Source organism: Hemiscyllium ocellatum, chromosome 12 (assembly GCF_020745735.1).
Source record: "Hemiscyllium ocellatum isolate sHemOce1 chromosome 12, sHemOce1.pat.X.cur, whole genome shotgun sequence".
NCBI lineage: Eukaryota > Metazoa > Chordata > Chondrichthyes > Orectolobiformes > Hemiscylliidae > Hemiscyllium > Hemiscyllium ocellatum.
In genome coordinates, this window is record NC_083412.1 from 55,239,587 (window position 1) to 55,263,267 (window position 23,681).

At 40.3% G+C, this 23,681-nt stretch overlaps 1 protein-coding gene across 5 annotated transcripts in view; it reads left to right on the forward strand.

Moving 5' to 3' along the window:
• Nucleotides 1-23,681, forward strand: part of kdm6a (lysine (K)-specific demethylase 6A) — a 222,964-nt gene that overhangs the window by 89,497 nt on the left and 109,786 nt on the right. For 4 of the 5 annotated variants that reach the window (XR_009645284.1, XM_060833561.1, XM_060833559.1 and 1 more), the window contains exon 7: nt 8,260-8,314. Coding sequence is in view for 3 of the 5 variants with exons in the window: in XM_060833561.1 (XP_060689544.1) it covers nt 8,260-8,314 (55 nt within the window). In the remaining 2 variants the exon portion in view is untranslated. Of the gene's footprint in view, nt 1-8,259; nt 8,315-17,413; nt 17,432-23,681 lie in introns of those variants that run through there. The other variant, XM_060833562.1, reaches the window with a different exon arrangement.

The window sequence follows — 23,681 nt, forward strand, 5'->3', positions numbered from 1 at the left end:
TTAGCACTGCTGCCTCACAGCGCCAGAGACCCGGGTTCAATTCCTGCCTCGGGCAACTGACTGTGTGGAGTTTGCACATTCTCCCCGTGTCTGCGTGGGTTTCCTCTGGGTGCTCCGGTTTCCTCCCACAGTCCAAAGATGTGCGGATCAGGTGAATTGGCCATGCTAAATTGCCAGTAGTGTTAGGTAGGGGGTAAGTGTAGGGGTATGGGTGGGTTGCGCTTCGGCGGGTCGGTGTGGACTTGTTGGGCTGAAGGGCCTGTTTCCACACTGTAAATAATCTAATCTAATAGGTAGGAAAGTTCATGTTTTACAAACAATGGTCTAAATTCTTCAATCACGTTAAAGCCTGTTTGTGCTGCAGAAATGTCATCGTAACAGAACTGACTGTATTAAGCTGAAGAGAGTTCAGAAGAGATTTATCAGGATGTTGCCAGTATGGAAGGTTTGAGCTCTAAAGAAAGGCTGGAGTGTAGGAGGTTGAGAGATTACCTTATCAAAATTTATAGAAAATAAGGGGTATAGGTAGAGTTGATAGTTGTTGTCTTTTCCCTAGGGTGAGTGATTTAAAGACTAGGGGACATATTTTAAAGGTGAGAGGAGAGAGATTTAAAAAGGACATTAGGGAGTTTTTTCAAGGATTGATCCAAATAACTTTTAAACATTGTAATAGTAGACTCCCATCAAGGTGGTGATGCTTTTCTTATTTCTAATTTCTACCATTTTATAGTTTCACCGATCCCTCAGAAATACTGGTAGTAATAATTTCCTTAATCAAAAATGTTGTTGCCCCCCGCTGTCTCTATTTCACCTCCTCTGATTGCACCATAACACAATTCTTGGCAACTGTAGAATGAAAACAGTTCACAGTTAAACCCTAGTTCTGTTTTGTAGTTGCACATTAGAAACAATTGATAATAGCTATTTCCAATGCTGCTCCCAAGATGCATATAAATAATCTGAAGTACAGTGTATTGACATAAACAAGCTGCTCATAATTTGGTCAGTTGGTTCGGAGAAACTTCCAGCTTAATGTAAATTCTCATGTTTTATAATGTAAACTGTCCATTGTCAAAGCAGACTAGGGAACATTGTTGTCTCTCCACTACTTTTTTGAAAGTTTGACCTCTTGGGAATGCTGTTCTGAACTGTCAACCCTAATTTTAAAAATTATCTGAAATATTTTGCTGCAGCTTTTTTTTAAAACAATACGTCGCTACCAGGAATTTGAGACATTTCATGTTTTCTGACATTACTTCCTGAATATTAGCTGCATTGGTTCACTGAAAATTTACCACTTGCAACTAAAAATGTTGCCTGTATTGAGATGTGAACTGAAACCTAGTATTATGGAGTAAATAAAAACAGAATAGTGTTAGAATTGAATGCCCGAAATGTTTTATTCCTTTGTCATCATTATAAAAATTGACATCAAAGCACTGCTTTTCATAGGACGTTTGGCAAGTGTTTCCATAAAGATTGACTTCATTTTCTGCAAGTTGATGGGCAGAAACCTTGTGGGTATATAATGCTGGGATAAATTGTTGATCAGTGGGATTACAGGGAAAACAGAGGAAGGTGGATGTGAGTAATGTCAAATCAGTCATGATCATATTAAATGATGGAGGTGGCTCAAGGGGCTGAATAGCCTACCTATTCCTATATATGTTTGAATATATGATCAATAATTAATAAAGAATATTAGTTTTAAAAATATATAGTTCAGTATGGGGTTCAATACAATGATTCTGAGCTCAAGAGCCCCATTAATTGCTAACTCTGTTAGCTGGGAATTGCTTCTGCAGTCTTTCCAACTCACTTTGGAAGACTGTTACTTTGAATTATTTTTGCCATTTTATACATTTGTGTTCCATTACAAATTTGAATTTGTCACCAAAAGTCAAAAATAAGATTTGACCATTTGTAGCTGCACACATGCTGATGCTCTGCCACTGAACGAAAAGCTAAAAGGGTCATTTATGCATATAATATGACACAGTTCTTGATGCCTTTTCTCATTGGTGGCAGGAGTTACACTTTGTATTTGAATGTTGTTCTGCAAACCTTTGAAATTGGGGATCCTTTAGAAATGAATTTTTATAGTATTTGTAATGGTGCTGCAGCAGTTCCCTTCCCTGGCAAAAGCAATTCCATGAACAAGGTCAAAAGGCAAGTGCTAGAAAGGCTACCAGGCCACTCTGATCTGGTGCCCCAAAATAGTTTGGGTAACATCAAATGGATTACTCTTATGAAAACTGACCAGTGATAGGATTAAGAGGTGGTCAAAAGGGATGGTGACTAATTGGATGTTGAGTAATTGTATTCTCATTGGCTATGTTTCAGTTAGAAAACAGAAAACTCCCCTCATGATTTAATGAGATGGGCACACTCTGTGCTCACCTCCTATTCATTTAAAAAATAAAAATGGGAGAAAATCATTCAGCCTTTTTGAGTCTGTTCCACCATTCAATAATGCCATGGGTGATCTGTGGCCTGCATTTGGTCCACATCCTTTCCTTTTGCTTAACAAAATATTATCTTTCTCGGATTTAAAACTAAGCATTAACTGCCATTTACACAAGACTGTTCAAAACCATACCGCTTTTTGTGTGTAGAAGTGCTTCCTAAAAGCTCACCTGAAAGGTCTGACCCTCATATTTTGACTAGATCTAGAATCTCCAACCAGTGAAAATAGCTTATCTTTATCTATCTTGTCATTTAATGTTAATATCTTGAAGACTTCAATCAGATCACCACTTAACCTTTTCAATTCTGGAACAGAAAAGCTTAATTTATACATTAATATAAAACCAAGATCTGCAGATGCTAGAAATCTGAAGAAGGGGCCACTGGACTTGAAACATTAACTCTACTGCCAGATCTACTGAGTTTCTCCAGCAATTTCTAATTTGTGCAATTGCTCCTCATAACTTAACCCCTGAAGTCCAAATATTATTTTTATAAACCTAGATTGTATTCCCTTCAGGGCCATACTATCCGTTCTAAGGTATGGTGCCCAGATATGTTGTTAGTGCTCCAACTGGGCTTTAATCAGGATTTGGGTAGCTGCAGTATAACTTTGTACTCCAGTCAACTAGCTATAAAGGCTTGCATTGCATTAGCTTTATTGATTATTTTCTGCAACTGTTCATGACATTTCAGAGAGCTGTACACTTGAAGTCCCAAGGCTCCTTATACATCCACGGTGTTTATTTTCATATCATCCAGAAAATACGTCGATCCATCCTTTATCAGTCTGAAATGGACATGCTAGCCTACATGGAACACCATCTGCCACAGTTATTCCCTTGTAATTTTATCACGTCAATTGCAATGTCTACAATGCCACCTAACTATGTAGTCAGCAAATTTGGATGTATAGCTTTCTAATGGTGATTATTAAATTATACAAATAACTGAGATCTGAGCATTGATTTTTGTGGGACACCACTGGTCATATTCTGCAATTTGAGTACCTATCCATTATTCATACTTCGTCATTTGCCACAACCAATTTCCAAGCCATGTCAGTCATTTGTCCTCTATTCTGCAGGCTTCTACCTTTGATAAAGTTCCAACAACTGTTAACTATTGTTTTCTAGCAGTCCAATTTAACAATATCCAAGTCCAGGATATTCGTCTCCTCTTCAAAAAAATTCAATGAGATTTGTCAGGCATAACCTACCTGTTGAGCATCCATGGTGGCTCCCCCTGATTTAACAGAAAGTCCTTGATTATAGACACCAAATATTTTCCCACCACAGATGTTATTCATCCTCTGGTATCATTGTACAATCCCTAATTGTCGCAAGTCATTACACTTCTTTGTTTAATTAATTAATTAATGTATCACTTCTAAATTGCTTCTTAAATTACATAAACTGTCTGAAAATACCTTATGAATGGTTAACCACCTATATCAGGAAACTGTGGTCTCAAACCACTAAAATCTAACACCAAGAAACAAGGTCTTGAGGTATGTGCTGTGAATGTACCTACCAAGGGATGAGTTGAAAACTTTAGGGAGTGTATTGGTCACAGCTAGGGATAAGAGGGTACTGATTGATGTAGCCGATTCTTTGCTTTTCAGTTTTGTGGACTGACTGGAAGTTAGGTTTTGATTACCTGTGTACTGGCTAGTGTTGACTTTATTCTTGCTGACTATAAATCTACCTTGTGAAATTACAAATACTAAATGGCAATGTATACCTGTGCAAGACCTATTAGTTAATGTAAAAAGGTGTGCATGTCACATGAGCAATGTATTTTCTTTTTGTTTAAAGTATTTTTGAGAGTGGAAAATTGATTTGGGAATAAAGTACAGATAAAATATGAAAACTCTTTAACCAGGAATAGTTCACAAGTTAATGAGTTCACAAGTCTTGAGTATGATACATTGTATAAAATAAGCTTTCTCCTGCTCAGAATAGCCATAGAGCTGCACAGCATGGAAATAGGCACTTTGGTTCAACTCTACCATGCTGACCAGATATCCTAAATTAATCATGTCCCACTTGCCAGCATTTGACCCATATCCCCTCTAAATCCTTCCTATTCATATACCCATCCAGATGCCTTTTTAAACTTCGTAAATGTACCAGATTCTTCTTCTTCTTCTTCCTCTGGCAGTTCATTCCATACATGCACCACACACTGCATGAAAACATTGTCCCTCAGGTCCCTTTTTAAGTCTTTCCCTTCTCGCCTTAAACCAATGCCGTCTAGTTTTGGACTCCACTACTCTGGGAAAAAGACCTTGGCTCTTCACTCTATGTACCTGTCATGATTTCATAAACCTCTAAGGTCACCTCGCAGCCTCCAATGCCCGAGGGAAAATAGCCCCAGTCTATTCAACCTCTCTTTACAGCTCAAACCCTCCAACCCTGGCAACACCCTTGTAAATCTTTTCTGGACCCTTTCAAATTTCACAACATCCTTCCTATGACAGGAAGACCAGAAGTTAACAAGGACAGACGTTTGTAACAGACCCCTAGCAAACATAATTTAAGATTGCTTGTATGAATGCTCCTAGTGACAGACCCACAACGAGATAGCTGTTACATTTTCCCAAAGAGTAAAGTTTACGTTGGAGGAAAGCATAAATTTTACTGTGGAATTAGGAGTAGGAGTGCTTCTCTTGATTTTTGCATTCAAACACCAAATTGCTACGCCCCCCCCCCCCCCCCAAGCTTCACTCAAACTGTCCCACAGTCCTGATTGCCATCTCTTTCTCCTGAATGGTGATGCTTACAGGGCTGAATGGTCGACTCCTAGTCATATTTTCTGTGATTCTATCAACTCTTCCCGAGTAGTCACTGCTTGCCCCCTTTTTTTCCCTCTTCTGGCAATCACTTCAACAATGTCATGGTGACCATTTCTTTCGTGGTTGGAACCCTGTCATGGCTCCTGCCTCTTTTGATTGCATCCCCTGTTTAGCACTCATCTGCGAATTATTTTTGATAATGCAGTAGCCTTGAAATGAAAACTTCATTGCTGGCCAGCTTTTTGGTGTGCTCAATAGGTGTTCATTGGTATTGGTCTCATTGGAATAAAATCTGAAGACACCATATCCGTAGCACTTTTGGACCATGTTGTTCAGAGTGCAGCCATTTTCAGTTTTTTAAATTGGCCAGCCCATTTACCTTGTGCTAGAAAATGGCTTCTGTAGTCTTTTTCAGCATTGCCTGTATTCTGAAATGAGAATGATAATTGCCAAGATTAGCAATCAACCAACCCCTTCAAAAAGATTGATTAGATACCCATTATGAAGGAAGAGTCTGACCAAAGCACATTTTAAGGTCGATTAAAAGTGAACCTGATGAAGCCTGTAGAGTTGGTATTCCACTGAGAGCAGTTAGAATGATCTGATTGTTTAAAAGTAACAAGAAATTACTTTAGGTTTGTACAAATATAATACATGGCAAAAAGTAACATTTGAATATAATAGATGCAAATGTATTCATAACCCATGAATGTTTTCGGTTTGTAAATTTGCTTTTATATGGTAAAATAATATCGATGATTTAAAACTGTATGCAGAGTTGTCATGTTATAATTTTACAGATGGCTCTTCTATAACGCAATGATTGCTTTCTTGTGCAATTCTGCATTATAGAAAAACCGTGCTTGGTGTTGGTGAAGTAATCTCGTTACAGTCAACACATTTTAAAAGTTCGCACTTAAGGAACAGTGACCCCAATTCATCAATTGTGTTATAGCAAATTTAGATCAACGAAATGTCCGTTATAGCAGAATGATCTGTATCTGATTTCTAGTTTATAAGTGGGTCATAAGAAATTGAAGCAGGAGTAGACTGTTTGGCAGCGTGACTAAACAGAGTAGATGCAGGGCAGATGTTCCTCATTGCAGGGAGCCCAGAGCCAGGGGTCTCAGGCTAAGAATAAGAGATAAACCATTTAGGAATGAATTGAGAAATTTCTTCTCCCAGAGAGTGGTGAGCCTTTGGAATTTGCTACCGTATAAAGTAGCCGAGGTCAAAACATTGTATGATTTTAAGAGGGAGTTAGACACAATGCTTATGGGCTAAAAGAATCAAATGAGGGAGGAGCAGGATCATGATGTTGAATTGAATAATGTAGTTTTCTACTTCAACCATACTCTCAAAACCTACTGTTAAAAATATTACTTCTAAATTTTTTGAAGTTGTTACTAGGCTGACAGCAAATGATGGGCGCAGTCATTTCCTGAAAACTTTGAGAGATTTATTTGGATTATCTATTTTCAAGAAATTTACATAAGTTAGTTTTAAAATTCTATTTGTATGTGTTATATAATTTGTAAATATAAATTTGTATTACCTCTCTCCTGCTCCCCCTCTCTCCATGTCACTCCTTCTAATATGTATCAACACATGTTTGTTCATAGGATATTGGGAATTGCTTGTGAAACTAGCAGTTATTACCTAATCCTAATTGCCTTGGACAAATCAGTGAGTCTTGAATCCCTGCAGTTCTTGGGATAGAGGGACACTTAAATGTGCTATTAGGATTGGAGATGCATGATTTTGAAATACAGTTCCAAGTCAGGATGTTGTATTGTTTTGTGGGCAACTTGCAATTTGTGATGTTCTCATGTACCTGCAGTCTTATCCTTTTGAGGTGGCTGCGGTCATGGGTTTGGAACCTGCTGTAGGAGGAGTCTTGGGTAAATTGCTACTTTGTAGATTGTCAGCAGATAATGGCAATGACTGTGTGTTATTGTGGAGGGAATGAATTTTGGTGCCAACCTTGTATGGTATTAAACTGCTTGAGTTTTACAGGATTTGCATTGATTTTGACTTCTCCCAATGGCTGTCAACTATTTATAAGGTGGAAAAGTTACATGCCACAAAATTCTTCGTAGCCACTGTGTTAGCACGGCTGGTCCAGTTCACAGAAACACTATTATGTGGAAGCAGGCCATTCAGCCCATTTAGTCCACACTGCTCCTCTGAAGAGCATTCCATGCAGGCACTCATCCCTACCCAATTCTTGTAAGTCTGCATTTCATATGGTTAATCCACCTAGCCTATGCGTCCCTGGATACTATGGGCAATTTAGCATAGTTAATCCACCTAACCTGCACATCTTTGGGCTGTGGGAGGAAACCTAGCCAAACACAGGCAGAATGTGCAAACTCCACATGTACAGTTGCCCAAGACTGGAATTGAACTCTGGTTCCAGACGCTGTGTGGCATTGTGCTGCCATTTTTAGTTTCTGGTCTGTGGACAACCCCACTTCTGAGCTTTATGACAAAGGGAAGGTTATTGAAGTAGCTGAAGATGAGTGGGATTTATGAACTGAGGAACAACTATCGTGATGTCTTACAATGAGATGAATGGTATTGGTTTAAATTACTTTCCTGCCAATGTACTTTAATAATCAATTTTCTCCCTTTTTTAAGTACTTTTTTAGTCATCCTGTACTCAGTTGGGTTTTTACAATAAAAAGTGATAATTGCCATTACCACTGTTACTGTAATTAATTTTATATTCTACATTTACTAATTTAATTTAAATTCCACCAGCTATGGTCTTGGGATTTGAGCCCATGTTTAGTTTGAGATTACTAAATTGCATTATTCTGAGATGATTTTTAATATAACAATTAAAAGTTGCAGTCATGTAATTTGTTTTTCTTTGGCTACAGATATTTTAAAAATTATAGTATCTTTTAGCATTTTTACCTAGTAACCTTCATCAGTTTAGATCTGCTTGACTTTTTGTACTAACTTTGTTTATATTTTTTTTTCATCTGCAGCATTTTCAGTTGGCATTGATTGATTCCAATCCTTGCACTCTGTCCAAAGCAGAAAGTAAGTAAATACATTTTTGACAAACTTGGGTGTGGGATGAATTCTTTGCAAATAATCCAAAATTAAGGATTTACTAAATTCCTATTATTACTTCATTTCTTCTGCTTAATTGCCAGTTAAATGTAGGCAAAGGTGTGTACATAATTTTTTTAAAAGTATTGATTTCTAAGTTAACACTATGTTCTTGCACTAGGTTATGCTCAAAGCTCCAAACGTTCAAGGAGCGGTGCTTAAGATTAATTCCAGGCATGCAGGAATTTAGTTGAACTATTTCAGTTTAACTGTGTACTGCACTTTGTATGACAAGTGGCTGCAGTTTACGAAAAAAAAGCCTTTTGAAATCCTTAAATTTATCACTTTTTTTAAAAAAACAACATGTTTAGCATTTAAGGTACATTCAGTTGGTACATAATCATAATTCTTAATCTTGCACTGATCCATCTGAATAATATAGTCTTCAAGCATTCTAAAATATTAGGTGGGTGTATGACTTGAAACTGTGTTCACTCTGTGTGGATCTACTGTGTTCCTCTCCACTCTCCATTAGACAATTTTTCTCTGCAACAAAAGAGTTCATGTGTAGTCTTCAACAGTGAAGGTGTTGCATTGTTTTTAGCCCATCTCTTCTCCGCTACTTGAATAGCGTGATTGATTAGTTTGTTTATTGCTATGTGCAGCGGTTTTATCTAAGGGTAGCTTTTCTAAGGGTTATTGATAATTATTTTGTTATTAACTTAGGTGGAAGTTATTTACTGATGTGTCAGTTCTGGAAGGATGATGAGAATGTATAGTAATAACCAAAGCAATGCTGTCCTTATCACATTCCTGATCTAATTTACTATTGTAGTGACATACATTTATTTTCAGATGCCGTCCTTTCCGCACCCCTGCAAAATATTATTGTAGATAGAGAAATCCTGTGTGTGTGTGTGTGTGTGTGTGTGTGTGTGTATGTACTCACCATACATTTGGGCATCAAACTTTTAATCCCCTTTAATACCAAGCAGTACTAATGGTAATCAGCTGGTGCCTTTTTCTGGTGGTGATGCATTTGTAAAGTGTGTCAAATGTCAGTGGATAAGATTGACTTCACACAGTCCACTTTAAAAATTAGTTTTCAATATGCTCAAAGAAATCTATATGTCATTGAAGTCAGCAGACAGTTTTAGTGCACCTGCAGAAAAATATTTCCTTGAGTTTCAAGATACCATGATTGATTTTTTTTCTTTCAGCTGGAATTAAATTTTTCACCCAAATGAAACATTGGTGTCATACAGCATACCAGTATTTGGCCCATATCCCCCTTGACCCTTCCTATTCATATACCCAGTCAGATGCCTTTTAAATGTTGTAATTGTATCGCCTTTCACTTTCTCTGGCAGCTCGTTTCATGCATGCACCACCCTCCATGTGGAAAAAGTTGCACCCCAGGTCCCTTAAATCTTTCCCCTGTCACATTAAAGCTAACCCTCTAGTTTTGTATGGGGGAAGTTACCAGAATTTTCCTGTTTTCAAAATTGAATGTTTATGGGTCATTATTTTTACGTGCAGTATTTTATAAAGTCTAATTTAGTAAATGTGAGCATTTTATGGGCAGTACTCATTTTCCCTTTGAAACTGTTTGCAAAATAAGTATTGGCAGAGAGGTAATGTTCCCTGGCAGCCTTGGAAATGTCTAAACAAGATATCTCAATTAAGCTTGATAATTTCTAAAACTTGTTTCATGGAATATTTGTTGAATGATGGTTTTCTTTTTGAAATAACATTAAATCTCTTCTACCCAAAATTATTCGTAGGTAAATGGTAATGATTAATGGCTTGCAAACATATTCTATATACTTCAATTTACATTTTTATTTTATCTTGGCATTGCTGGCAAGAATAGTTTTTTTGGCCATTTTCACATGCCCTTGAGAAGGTGGTGGTAAATTACCGCCTTGATTCGCTGCAAGTTTTGGGGCATAAATTAAGTCCTAGCATTTTGATACAACAGTAACGAAGGAATGATGATGCAGTTCCAGCACAATGGTGTGTAGTTTGAAGGGGAGCTTGCAGTTTGTTGTCATAGAGTCATAGAGATGTACAGCATGGAAACAGACACTTTGATCCAACTTGTCCATGCCAACCAGATAGCCTAAATAAATCGAGTCCCATTTGCTAGCATTTGCCCAAATCCCTCTAAATCCAGATGTCTTTTGGATGTTATAATTGTACCAGCCTCTTCCAATACTTCTGGCAGTTCATTGCATCCATGCATCACCCTCTGCATGAAAAGTTTGCCCCTTAGGTCCCTTCTGAATCTTTTCCCTCTCATCTTAAACCAATGTCTTCTAGCTTTGAACTCCCTTACCCGGGGAAAAGACCTTGGCTCTGCTCCCTTAGATTTCTAGGAGATAAAGGTCATTGGTATGTGAGCACTGTCAAAGGTGAGTTGCTGCAGTGCTTCTTGTAGTTGGTACACACCGCAACTACCTTCCATCAGTGTCAAATGAAGTGAATGTTGGAGGTGGTAAGTGATGAAGGGCTTATGCCCGAAACGTCGAATTTCCTGTTCCTTAGATGCTGCCTGACCTGCTGCACTTTTCCAGCAACACATTTTCAGCTCAGGTGGTAAGTGGGTACCAATCTAGTAGGCTGCTTTGATCCTGGATGGTGTTAAGCTTTTTGAATGTTATGGGAACCTCACTCATCCAGGCAAGTGCAGAGTATTGTCACTCCTGATTTTCACCAGCGAGATAGTGGACAAGCATGAAGGAAACAAGGTGAATTGGCTACCACAGAGCTCTCGCCTCTCATGTGCTCTCGTAAATTATGTATATTGCTGATGCAGTTCCATTTTTGGAAAATGGTAAATACCAGAATGATGTTCAAGGATTTATTGACTGCTAAGGGGTGATGGTTAGATTCTTGTCAGAGATGGTCATTACCTGAATTAGTATTTTTGCCTATTATACATTATCCTTGAGAAGATGGAGGTGAGCTGCCATCTTGAATTGCTGCAGTCCTTGGGGATGTAAGCAGACACACTGCTGTTTGAGTTTTGAATCATATTTATTGCCCAAGACTGTATGTTGTACATTTCCATCTGCATACAGATCCAGGCTGCTTCAATAACTGACAATTCTTGAATAGTGCTGAATATTGTCCAATCAGCAGCACACCCTTATACTTATGAACTAATGATGATTGGAAGGTCATTTGTGAAGTAGCTGAAGGCTCCATAGGTGATGAGTGGCTGTCTGTAATATCAAAGTAACATTTGATCAGTAATGGAATCAAATAGCAAACCTAGACTCAGTGGGAATGAGGGCAAAAACTCTCCACTAGCTGGAATCAAAGTCCCTGGTTCGATTCCAGCCTCTGGTGACTTTGTTGAGTTTGCAGTTTCTCCGAGTGTCTGTGTGGATTTCTTCCAGGTGCTCCAGTTTCCTTCAACAGACATGTCCTGGAATTGAGATGATTGGCCTCCAGCAACCACATCCATCTTCCTTTTATGCAGAGTCTGACTCCGGCTAGTGGAGAGTTTTTGTTCTTGTTTGATTCCAAATTTGCTATTCTCTTCCATTACTGATCAAATGTTACCTTGATATCAAAGATAGCCATTCACCACCTATGGAGTTCAGTTATTTTGTCTTTGGACCAAGAATGTAATGACATCAGGAGCTGTTTGACCCTGGTGGAGTCCAAATTGATTATTAGTGGAAGAGTTTTTGCTAAGCAAATGCAGCATGATAATTTTGTTAATGACCCCTCCCACCACTGATCGTTTTTTTTTAGATTAGATTCCCTACAGTGTGGCAACGGGCCATTTGGCCCGGGCAGTAATTGGCCAGTTTGGATTAGCCAGAGTTTTTGCTAAGCAAGTGCAGCATGATAATTCTGTTAATGACTCCTTCCACCACTTTGTTAGATTTTGTTTTAGATTAGATTCCCTACAGTATGATAGCAGGCCATTTGGCCCGGGCAGTAATTGGCCAGTTTGGATTAGCCATTTTTGCATGTTGCTAGGTAAATGCCAGTGTTGCAGCTGTATTGGAGCGCTGGTTTTGAGGCGCAAGTGTTCAGGAATATTGCTGAAATGTCAGAGTCTGTTTGTTATAGTCAGCATACTTGGAACTGGCAGAGGTCCATGCCTTACCTCCTGGCCTGGAGGTAGGGACACTATCACAGTGTACCACAAAGACCATGTCCCAGTCTTTCTTTTTAAATTTAACCTTTTTTTCTAATCAACCTCTTCAGAGATATTACTGCACACTTCTGGAGCAGGTGGGATTTGCACTCCAGTTTCTTGTTTCATGGGTAGGGACTTTACCTTTGCAACAGGAGGACCCTGTCAGGGTCTCTATCTTTGCAGCATCCACTGTCTTCAGCTGTTCTTTGATATCATGTGGGTGTAAATTGAATTGGTCAAATCACCCCTTCTCTTATTTGTTAATTGTCTACCACTATTCATGACTCTGTACCAGGACAGTAAAAGTGTAGAACATAGAGCAGTACAGGCGCTTAGGCTCTCAATGTTGTGCCAATCTTTTATCCTATGCTAAGGTCAAACTAACCTACATACCCTTCATTTAGATGTAGTTTAGATTTGGTCTGGTTATGGCATCTCTTAGTCTTCTCTATCGATGGCAACATTAGCTGCTTGGAATGTAAGTGATCCTGTGTTACTTCAACAGGCTGATTCATCTTTATGCATGCTTAGCGTTGATTCAATCATGCCCCCTGTGTTCTTCATTGAAACCAGGGTTATCCCCAGCATGCCCTAGTTTGATAGAAATGGGTATATCTGTTGGGCCATGAAACAACAGATTATGGTTGAATACCTTTGTGCTGCTGTTGACCAACACTGCATCATGGATGCCAGGTTTTGGGTGATTTGTTCAAAATCTATTCCATTTAGTATGGTGGTATTGCCTTGCAAAATGGTGAAGGGTATCCTCAATACAAAGAGATTTACCATTGTTGTTTCCAGTAACTAACTTGATGTTAGATAGTTGGATGGTTTCATTCCATTTTTGTTTTGAGACTTTCTAGCAGCTTGATGCAACAGTATGGTTTGCTAGTGCATTGCAGAGGTCAGATAAGAGTTATGCCCATGCTGGGGGGCCTGGATGGCTTATGCCTGAAACGTCGAATCTCCTGCTGCTCAGATGCTGTCTGACTTGCTGTGCATTTCAAGCAACAAACTCTCAATTCTGATCTCCAGCATCTGCAGACTTCACTTTTTCTCCTGGAATCTGTCACAGGCTAATCATGGTAAGGATAGCTGATTTCTTTCTCTGAAGAACGTGAGTGAGCCAGATGGGTTTTTTTTTCAAAAACAACAATCTGGTGTCTGAGTCGCAGTCATTCAGCAAGGATTACAGACCTTTTGATTCAACCAATCCACACTGACCATGTTCCTAAACTTAACTAGTCCCACCTGCCTGCGCTTGGCCCATATCCCTCTAAACCTTTCCTATTCACTACCTTATCCAAATGCCTTTTAAATGTTTGTTGGTGTACCCGCATCCACCACTTTCTCTGGCAGTTCATTCTACACACAAACTATTGTCTGTGCAAAAAATCAAAAAAAGTTATCCCTCATGTCCTTTCAAATCTTTCTCTTCTCACCTTCAAAATATGCCGCCCAGTTTTGAACTCCCCCAACTAAGGGCACAGATCCTTGTCATTCACCTTGTCTGTGATTTTATAAACCTCAACAGGGTCACCCAGCACCTCCTACATCCAGTGGGGAAAAATGTCCCAACCTATTTTTATAACCCAAATCTTCCATTCACAGGAACATACTGGTAAATCTTTTCTGAACCCTCTCCAGTTCAATAGTATCCTTTCTAAAACAGGGCGAACAGAAGTGCGCACAGTACTCCAGAATAGGCCTCACCAATGTCCTTAGCTGAGGGTCCAACTGCTGTACTCACTGGCCTGAGTGACAAAGGCAAACTACATAGGTCTGGGTGGGATACTGTTCAGGTGGTCAGTGTGGACTTGTTGGGCCAAATGGTCTTTTCCCATACTGTAAGGATTCTGATTCTTTTATAAACACTTTTTTGACCACCCTGTCTGCCTGTGATGCAAATTTCAAGGAATTATGAACCTGAACCTCAAGGTGTCTGTTCTCTAACACTATCCAGGGACCTACTATCAACTGTATAAGTGATTTAATGTTCGCTATTAGATTACATTTTAATTCCAGGTTTATTATTTGAATTCAAGTTTTATTATTTGCTGTGGTGGAATTCAAACTTGTGTTCTTAGAACATTAGCCTGAGCCACCGGGTTATCAGTCTGGATTATGGCTCTCACCTTTTAACATTTTTCAGAAAGTTTACAGTTATCTTTGAATATTCAGAACATTACTTCTTGAGCATTAAAATGTGTGAAACTCTTTGTCCAACTGCCTTTTGAACAGGAAAAAACAGATGGAGCAGAAAGTCAGTGGATATGATTTTCAAGGGAATAAAGTTAACGTAGCTGTGTAAAACATGTTGAGAAAACATCCCTTAAAGACTGATTTGCACCAATAGAATGCAACAAAAATGGAACTTTAAATCAAAGTTATGATTTAACTTAGTGGATAAAAGATCTATTGCATACAGTTCTAATTACTTCAGTTTAGAAAGAATGTGATCACACTATTCTGATGTATACAAGTTGTCTCTGGAATTAGATTAGATTAGATTACTTACAGTGTAGAAACAGGCCCTTCGGCCCAACAAGTCCACACCGACCCGCCGAAGCGTAACCCACCCAGACCCATTCCCCTACATTTACCCCTTCACCTAACACTACGGGCAATTTAGCATGGCCAATTCACCTAACCTGCACATTTTTGGACTGTGGGAGGAAACCGGAGCACCCAGGGGAAACCCACGCAGACACTGGGAGAATGTGCAAACTCCACACAGTTAGTCACCTGAGGCGGGAATTGAACCCGGGTCTCTGGTGCTGTGAGGCAGCAGTGCTAACCACTGTGCCACCCATAATTGCAATTCTTAAGTGCAAGAGATATACATGTAATAAGATTCAAGCAATCCAAAGATGTGCTGTACACCTCTGCATGAATCAATCCTTGTTTAAAGACTTGGAATCTGAATCAGTGCATCAAGGAAGGGGCAAAATGTATGCTCATCATGTTCCAGATAGTTTGGAATGGTCTAGTGAGAATTGACAGATGAGTATCTGTTGCTATCTGACCTGACAAAACAGGTTAGATCACAGAAGTCATTTGTTTCCACGACACTGCAAATGATCTACTTTCCCAAGCACAAGCAAGTTCTTGGCACAATTTTTTTAACAAGTGCTTGTCGGTCACCTATTATCTGGATTAAGCAACACCCATCAATAATTTGTACTGTTGGTTTTCGTATATTTTGGAAAAGTTTTCAAACTGGCAAATCTCTCATTTCCACAATGGGATTTCACAGGCTGGAATTAGTCCTACTCTCAGCATCCACTGGCCAGCCAGGAAGTCATCTGGAGGGTAAGCAAGGGAATGGGAGACCTGTGACAGGGTGGAGGGAGAGGGGCGCAATTGTCTTATAAAGAACACATGCATTCCCATGCCATTTTACAAGACAGCAATCTGGTCAGCTGGTTTGGCCACAATCACTATTAAAAGTGGTCTGTGGTGCTCGGCTGAATCCGATAATGTGACAGCAGCTTTGTTGAAGGCAGGTGAGGAAGAAATGCCTCCAGATCATGTGGAAGTGAGTTCTTCTCATATTAGAAAACCCACATTGGTTGGCATCACGTTTGGAAAGTAATCGGCCTGCGTTCCAATTGGAAATAGGTTTATAAGAACACACTCCCACAATTTTAATCCAGCATTAAAAAGATATTCCATAGTCAGCAAAAAAATCCCTCTTTTTCTGCCCAAGGTCATTCAGTCTCATCAGCAGGTTCAAATGTCATGGTCCAGTCGGTGCATTTCTATCCCGTGCTTGAAGATGATCAAGGACAGTATATAAGATTCCACTGCTATGACCCCTTTTGCTGCAGGCAGCTTCCAGATGTTCTCCACTAAAGGCAGTGCTTTGTGAACATTTTCTCATTGTGACCTCATTTTGGTACTTGAAATTATGACATGACCCTACGTTAGTAATAGTGGCAGTGGAAGATGGAGATCGCGCCAGGATTATTTTGAAGAGGGCACAACAGCAGTAGAGTTTTTACAAGTAAAAAGCATGCAGTGGTTTTATAAAACAGCAGTTGAGACTTGAAAGTCAGCTAGTCAGACTGCATCCAGTACTAAAATAAACTTTAATGAGGCTACGCAGCTATTATCATGCAGCTGGAGCTCAACCCAAAAATTGCAGCTGGTGATCCCACTGGGTCTCATGACATGGTGTGAATTTTCTGTCCCTCAAGTTTCTCCACAGAAAATATTTCCAAGATCAATACTTTTGCCCCAAAAACTCCATCTCCGAGTTGTCCAAAGAACACTTAGTCAAGAAGCCACATTATTCACTGGGCTTTTCAGAAGTCATGAGAAATATGCATGAGTTTCACAAAATCAGTTAAGCAGTATTAAATAACATTTGTATTGCACTTCTATCCATTTAAGCAGATCAGTGAGCTACTTCTGCTCATGAACGAATTTCCTGTTTTGACACCTACCACTGCTAACATAATTACTTAGCATTTCTTGCCAGATGTGATACACCACCTCCTATGTAATTCTCCATGCTGACTGCAAAAATCCAATTCCTTGCAACTGAAGTTATGATGTGTTTGCAACTAGCAGACTTCAAAAATACTCCAATCACAGCACTTCGAGACAAAATAGTTGCACTGCATTGTTATATTTAGCTTTTATAATGAACCTGCTTCTCTGGAAGTCTGCATATTTATTTTATAATACTCTATTCATGTGTGAAATATAAATACGTAGAATGTTGTTTCATGTTTACATTTTTTGTTATTAGAAACCTTTCAGAATTGTTTAACTGAAATTTTGCCTTTTGGCTGCCTTTATTTCTGACTCTAAATTTGTTGATACTGTGTTTTCATTTAAATACTGTTGCAATTCAAAACTACTTAAACTTAACTTTCATAATTACCTCATGCTCTTCTTTCGTCTACAGAAGTTCACAATTTATCCCAGTAAACACTCAGGTAATCCTCAAAATTCAATATTTAGAGCCATGACAGCAAAGATCCATTCAAGGATTTATGGGGAAAGCTTTTTTTAATTCACTCATGGACTATGGTGTCATAGGCACGGCCAGCATTTATTAACCAATCCTAGTTGCCCTTGAAGGGTTCTGGTGAGCTCACTTCTTCAACTGCCGCAGTTCAGCAGCTGCAACATAAAAACAAGGTATCCAAAGTCCTTGAATCATCTTCACAAAGATAATACTGAAATCAGTAATCATCCAAGCCATTATCTTAACAGGTAAGCGAATAAATCAGTGTACAAGGAGTGTACCTGAACCACCAAGTTTTACCTGCACTCATTAGCTGGTAAAGTGGTGACCTATATTTCATTTGTCTAATGTTTTTCAGTCACAATAGCATCCAAGTTAAGGCTGTTGTGGTGAAAGAGGGCCTAGATTTTAGTCCCACCTCCATCAGAGCTGTATCGTGACGTGCCTGAATAGGTTAACTTTTGGAACAACATTGTAGCCAGTTTGGAGCACTAACTTGCGATGCCCTGCTTTTCCTCCGTTGAAATCTCAAATTGGTCATCAGTTTCACACCAACTCTTAAGACTACAGTAAGCAGTGTGGTAATGGTGTGTTATAGTTCATTCTGTTCAGAGTTGCTGTGGCAACATGCATTTTTACATTTGTTGTCTGGAGATGTGGACAATGATGGTAGAGAGTCAAACTTTCATTCGGTCATATGGCTGACGAGGAGTCTCTTCTGTTATCCCCTGACGTTGGCATATGTTTGAAAGATTTGCATATTGAAACTTACCTGGTTTGGCTGTATTATGAATATAACTGGAGCTGGAGTTGGATGAACTGCGGATCATTCGGGAGGCAGAGGTCATAGATCAGCGCTTTAGGGAAGTAGTTACTCCGAAAGTTATAGAGAGATGGGTGACAGTGAGGGGGAGTGGGAGGAAGCAGCCAGTGCAGGGACCCCCTGCGGTCATTCCCCTCAAGAACAAGTATACCATTTTGGATGCTTGTGGGGGGGATGACTTACCAGGGGTAAGCAATGAGGTTCAGGCCTCTGGCACGGAGCCTGTCCCCGTTGCTCAGAAGGGAAGGGTGGAGAAAGGTAGAGCGATAGTTATTGGGGACTCAATAGTGAGGGGCACAGATAGGCGGTTTTGCGGAGGCGACAGAGACTCACGATTGATATGTTGCCTCCCAGGTGCAAGGGTACGTGATGTCTCTGATCGTGTTTTCCGGGTCCTTAAGGAGGAGGGGGAGCAGCCCCAGATCGTGGTCCACGTTGGCACCAACGACATAGGTAGGAAGAGGGGTGAGGATGTTAGGCAGGCTTTCAGGGAGCTAGGTTGGAAGCTCAGAGCTAGAACGAACAGAGTTGTCGTCTCTGGTTTGTTACCCGTGCCACATGATAGAGAGTCGAGGAATAGGGAGAGAGAACATTTAAATGTGTGGCTACAGGGATGGTGCAGTAGGGAGGGATTCCGGTTTCTGGACAACTGGGGTTCTTTCTGGGGAAGGTGGGACCTGTATAAACAGGATGGTCTACACCTGAACCTGAGGGGCACCAGTATCCTTGGGGGGAGGTTTGCTAGTGCTCTTTGGGAGGGTTTAAACTAACTCTGCAGGGGCATGGGAACCTGGACTGTAGCTTTAGGGTACAGGACCTTGAGTGTAGGGAGGTTAGGAACAAGGCATCGATCTCGAAGGAGGGTGCCTGTAAACATGAAGGTGGCTTGAAGTGTGTATACTTCAATGCCAGAAGTATAAGAAATAAGGTAGGTGAACTTGCAGCGTGGGTTGGTACCTGGGACTTCGATGTTGTGGCAAAATACAGAGACGTGGGTAGAACAGGGACAGGAATGGCTGTTGCAGGTTCCAGGGTTTAAATGTTTTAGCAGGGTCAGAGATGGGGGTAAAAGAGGAGGAGGTGTGGCATTGCTTGTCAAGGATAGTATTACAGCGGTGGAAAGGACGATGGAGGAAGACTTGCCATCTGAGGTAGTTTGGGCTGAGGTTAGAAATAGGAAAGGTGAGGTCACCCTGTTAGGAGTTTTCTACAGGCCTTCTAATAGTCCGAGAGAAGTAGAGGAAAGTATTGCGAGGATGATTCAGGAGAAGAGTGAAAGTAGCAGGGTGGTTGTTATGGGGGACTTTAACTTCCCAGATATTGACTGGGAAAGCTATAGCTCGAGTTCGTTAGATGGGTCGGTGTTTGTCCAATGTGTGCAGGAGGGTTTCCTGACTCAATATGTAGACAGGCCAACAAGAGGTGAGGCTATACTGGATTTGGTTCTAGGTAATGAACCAGGCCAGGTGTTAGACTTGGAGGTAGGTGAGCACTTCGGGGACAGTGACCACAACTCGGTGACTTTTACTCTAGTGATGGAGAGGGATAAGTGTGCACTGCAGGGCAAGAGTTATAGCTGGGGGCAGGGAAATTATGATGCAGTGAGGCATGACTTAGGATGCGTGGATTGGAAAAATAGGCTTCAAGGGAAGAACACAAATGATATGTGGAGATTGTTCAAGGAACAGCTATTGGGTGTCCTTGATAAGTATGTACCAGTCAGGCAGGGAGGAAAGGGTCTTGTGAGGGAGCCGTGGTTTAATAAGGAATTGGAATCCCTTGTGAAAGGGAAGAGGGTGGCCTATGTAAAGATGAGGCGTGAAGGTTCAGTTGGGGCGATTGAGAGTTATAAGGTAGCCAGGAAGGATCTAAAGAAAGAGCTAAGAGCAGCGAGAAGGGGACATGAAAAGTCCTTAGTTGGTAGGATTAGGGAAAACCCAAAGGCTTTCTATAGGTATGTCAGGAATAAAAGGATGACTAGGGTAGGTATCGGTCCAGTTGAGGATAGTAGTGGGAAGTTGTGCGTGGAGGCGGAGGAGATTGGAGAGACACTAAATCAATACTTTTCGTCAGTATTCACTCAGGAACAGGACACTGTTGCTGATGTGAATATTGAGTCACAAGTGATTAGAATGGATGGCCTTGAGGTATGTAGGGAAGAGGTCTGGGGAATACTGGAAAGGATGAAAATAGATAAGTCCCCTGGGCCTGATGGCATTTATCCTAGGATCCTCTGGGAAGCTAGGGAGGAGATAGCAGAGCCATTGGCCTTGATTTTTATGTCGTCGTTGTCTACGGGAATAGTGCCAGAAGACTGGAGAATAGCGAATGTGGTCCCCTTGTTCAAGAAGGGGAGTAGGGATAGCCCTAGTAACTATAGGCCAGTGAGTCTCATTTCTGTTGTGGGCAAAGTCTTAGAGAGAATTGTAAGGGATAGGATTTATGAACATCTGGATAGGAATAATGTGATCAAGGATAGCATGGTTTTGTGAAGGGCAGATCGTGTCTCACAAACCTTATTGAGTTCTTTGAGAAGGTGACCAAGGAAGTGGACGAGGGTAAAGCAGTAGATGTGGTGTATATGGATTTTAGCAAGGTGTTCGATAAGGTACCCCATGGTAGGCGAATGCAAAAACTACGGAGGTATGGCATTGAGGGTGCATTATAGGTTTGGATTAGGAATTGGCTGGCTGGAAGGAGACGGAGGGTAGTAGTTGATGGTATAGGTTCATCTTGGAGTGCAGTTACTAGCGGTGTTCCACAAGGATCTGTTTTGGGACCATTGCTGTTTGTCATTTTTATAAATGACCTAGAGGAGGGGCTTGAAAGCTGGGTGAGCAAGTTTGAGGATGACACAAAAGTCAATGGAGTTGTGGACAGCGAAGAAGGATGTGGCAGGTTACAGCGGGATATAGATAAGTTGCAGAGCTGGGCAGAAAGATGGCAAATGGAGTTCAATATAGCTAAGTGTGAAGTCATTCACTTTGATAGGAGTAACAAGAAGATGGATTACTGGGCTAATGGTAGGCTACTTGGTAGTGTGGATGAGCAGAGGGATCTTGGTGTCCATGTACACATATCTCTGAAAGTTGCCACCCAGGTAAATAGTGCTGTGAAGAAGGCATATGGTGTACTGGGCTTTATTGTTAGAGGAATTGAGTTCTGGAGTCCTGAGGTCATGTTGCTGTTGTATAAGACTCTGGTGCGGCCTCATCTGGAGTTTTGTGTGCAGTTTTGGTCGCCATACTATCGGAAGGATGTGGAGGCATTGGAACGAGTGCAGAGGAGGTTTACCAGGATGTTGCCTGGTATGGTAGGAAGATCGTATGAGGAAAGGCTGAGGCACTTGGGGCTGTTCTCATTGGAGAAAAGAAGGTTTAGGGGAGATTTGATAGAGGTGTACAAGATGATTAGGGGTTTAGATAGGGTTGACAGTGAGAACCTTTTTCCGCTAATGGAGTCAGCTGTTACTAGGGGACACAGCTTTAAATTAAGGGATGGTAGGTATAGGACAGATGTTAGGGGTAGATTTGTTACTCAGCGGATTGTGAGTTCATGGAATGCCCTGCCAGTAGCAGTGGTGGACTCTCTCTCTTTATAGTCATTTAAGCGGGCATTGGATAAGCATATGGAGGTTATTGGGCTAGTGTAGGTTAGGTAGGCTTTGGTCGGCGCAACATCGAGGGCCGAAGGGCCTGTACTGCGCTGTATTTTTCTATGTTCTATAACTTGGTCATTAGATCCTAGGGTGAGACCTGAACCACCTCCGGTCCAGCAGCAGATGTATGGCCCATCTTGGAAAAAGAACTCCAAGTAGTAAGTAGGATGGGTGTAAGTAAATAATTAAATCTGGTACAGCTGTTTAGACATTAGTAGGGTAGATCGAATTGCCATATTTGTGATCTGTGTTGCACACAACAGTCCTGAGATAGTACAAGTGACTCTTAGTTTCACATTAATTATAATGGAAAACTAAACCTTGGTGCTCCTGTTTTGGTTTTGATGAATTGTTGAAGTATGCCAGGACAAGGTCTCAAACTAAATTCCAAATTTTGATTCCCTGCGTTATGAACAATCTTGAGATTCTTTTTGCTTTTAGCCACAGCCATGTATAAACTTATCAACAGCATATTTTATGGAATTTGAACTAGAGGCATACCCTGTTTCAGATGTACAAACGAGGTTACAATCACCTGGAACTGGGTACTGAGAAAGTTATTGGAACAAAAAACTGACAAGTCCCAAGCTCTTGATTGACTTCACCCTAGAGTCTTATAAGAAGCAGTTGTTGAGGTTGATATGTAATTTCAATATTTCAGAATTTGCTAGATTCGGGTATAGTCCCTTCAGATTAGAAAATAGCAATTGTGCTTCCTGACCTCAAAAGATGGGGACTGAATACGAGAGACTGGTTGTTCTCCCAGCTGTTATAAGAGAAATGCCGGAATCTGGTTTAAGGTAGCTATAATTGGGTATTAAGAAAATCACAATACTGTACAATTAGGTAGAGTCAGCATGATTTTGTGAACGGGAAATCAAGCTTGACTAATTTCTTGGAGTTTTCCGAAGTAGTAACAACCTTGTCAATGGATAATGGAAATCCTGTTAATGTGCTGTACTTTTCAGATTATCAAAGGAATTTGACCTGATGCCACAGCAGAATTTACTATGGAAATTACGACCCATGATGTCAGGGGTAAACATGACCATGAATAAAGAGTTAGTTGGTTTAAATTTGTTAATTTACAGATTGAGTGCTAGGACTTTATAATTTATATTAATTACGTAAATGAAGTTGCTAAATTTGCTAATGACAGGATCGGAACATAAGTTGTGAAAAGCACATGGGCCGACAAATGGATGGATATATGTTAAGTGAGTATAAATTTAGCAAATGGAGTATCCTATGAGTAAATATGAAACAGGAAGAATAGAGAAGTAGCATATTATTTAAATGGAGAGAGACTGTGGACTCTTGGACATAGATCTGTGTGTCCTATTATATAATAAAGCGTTAGTATGCAGGTACAACAAATGACTAAAAAGGCAAATGGAATATTGTTTATTGCTTGAATAGAATGTAAAAATATTTTGCGAAATTGTGGACACACTGCAGAGTTCACATCTGAATTACTATATTTATTTGATTGATAAAGTTTTTGAGTGATAATCTTTGAAGAAAGGTTGGATAGGATGGGATATAGTAGAATGAGAAGAGATTTGATTGAAACATCCTGAGGGAAGTTGATGTCATGGCCCCTAGTGGTGGGGACTAGAATTAAGGGACTCTTTTATCAATAAGGCATTCCTGTTTAAGAGTGAAATGACGAGAAATTCTAAGAGTTGACTGTCTTTGGAACACTCCTCCCCAGACAATGATGGAAGGAGCGTATTT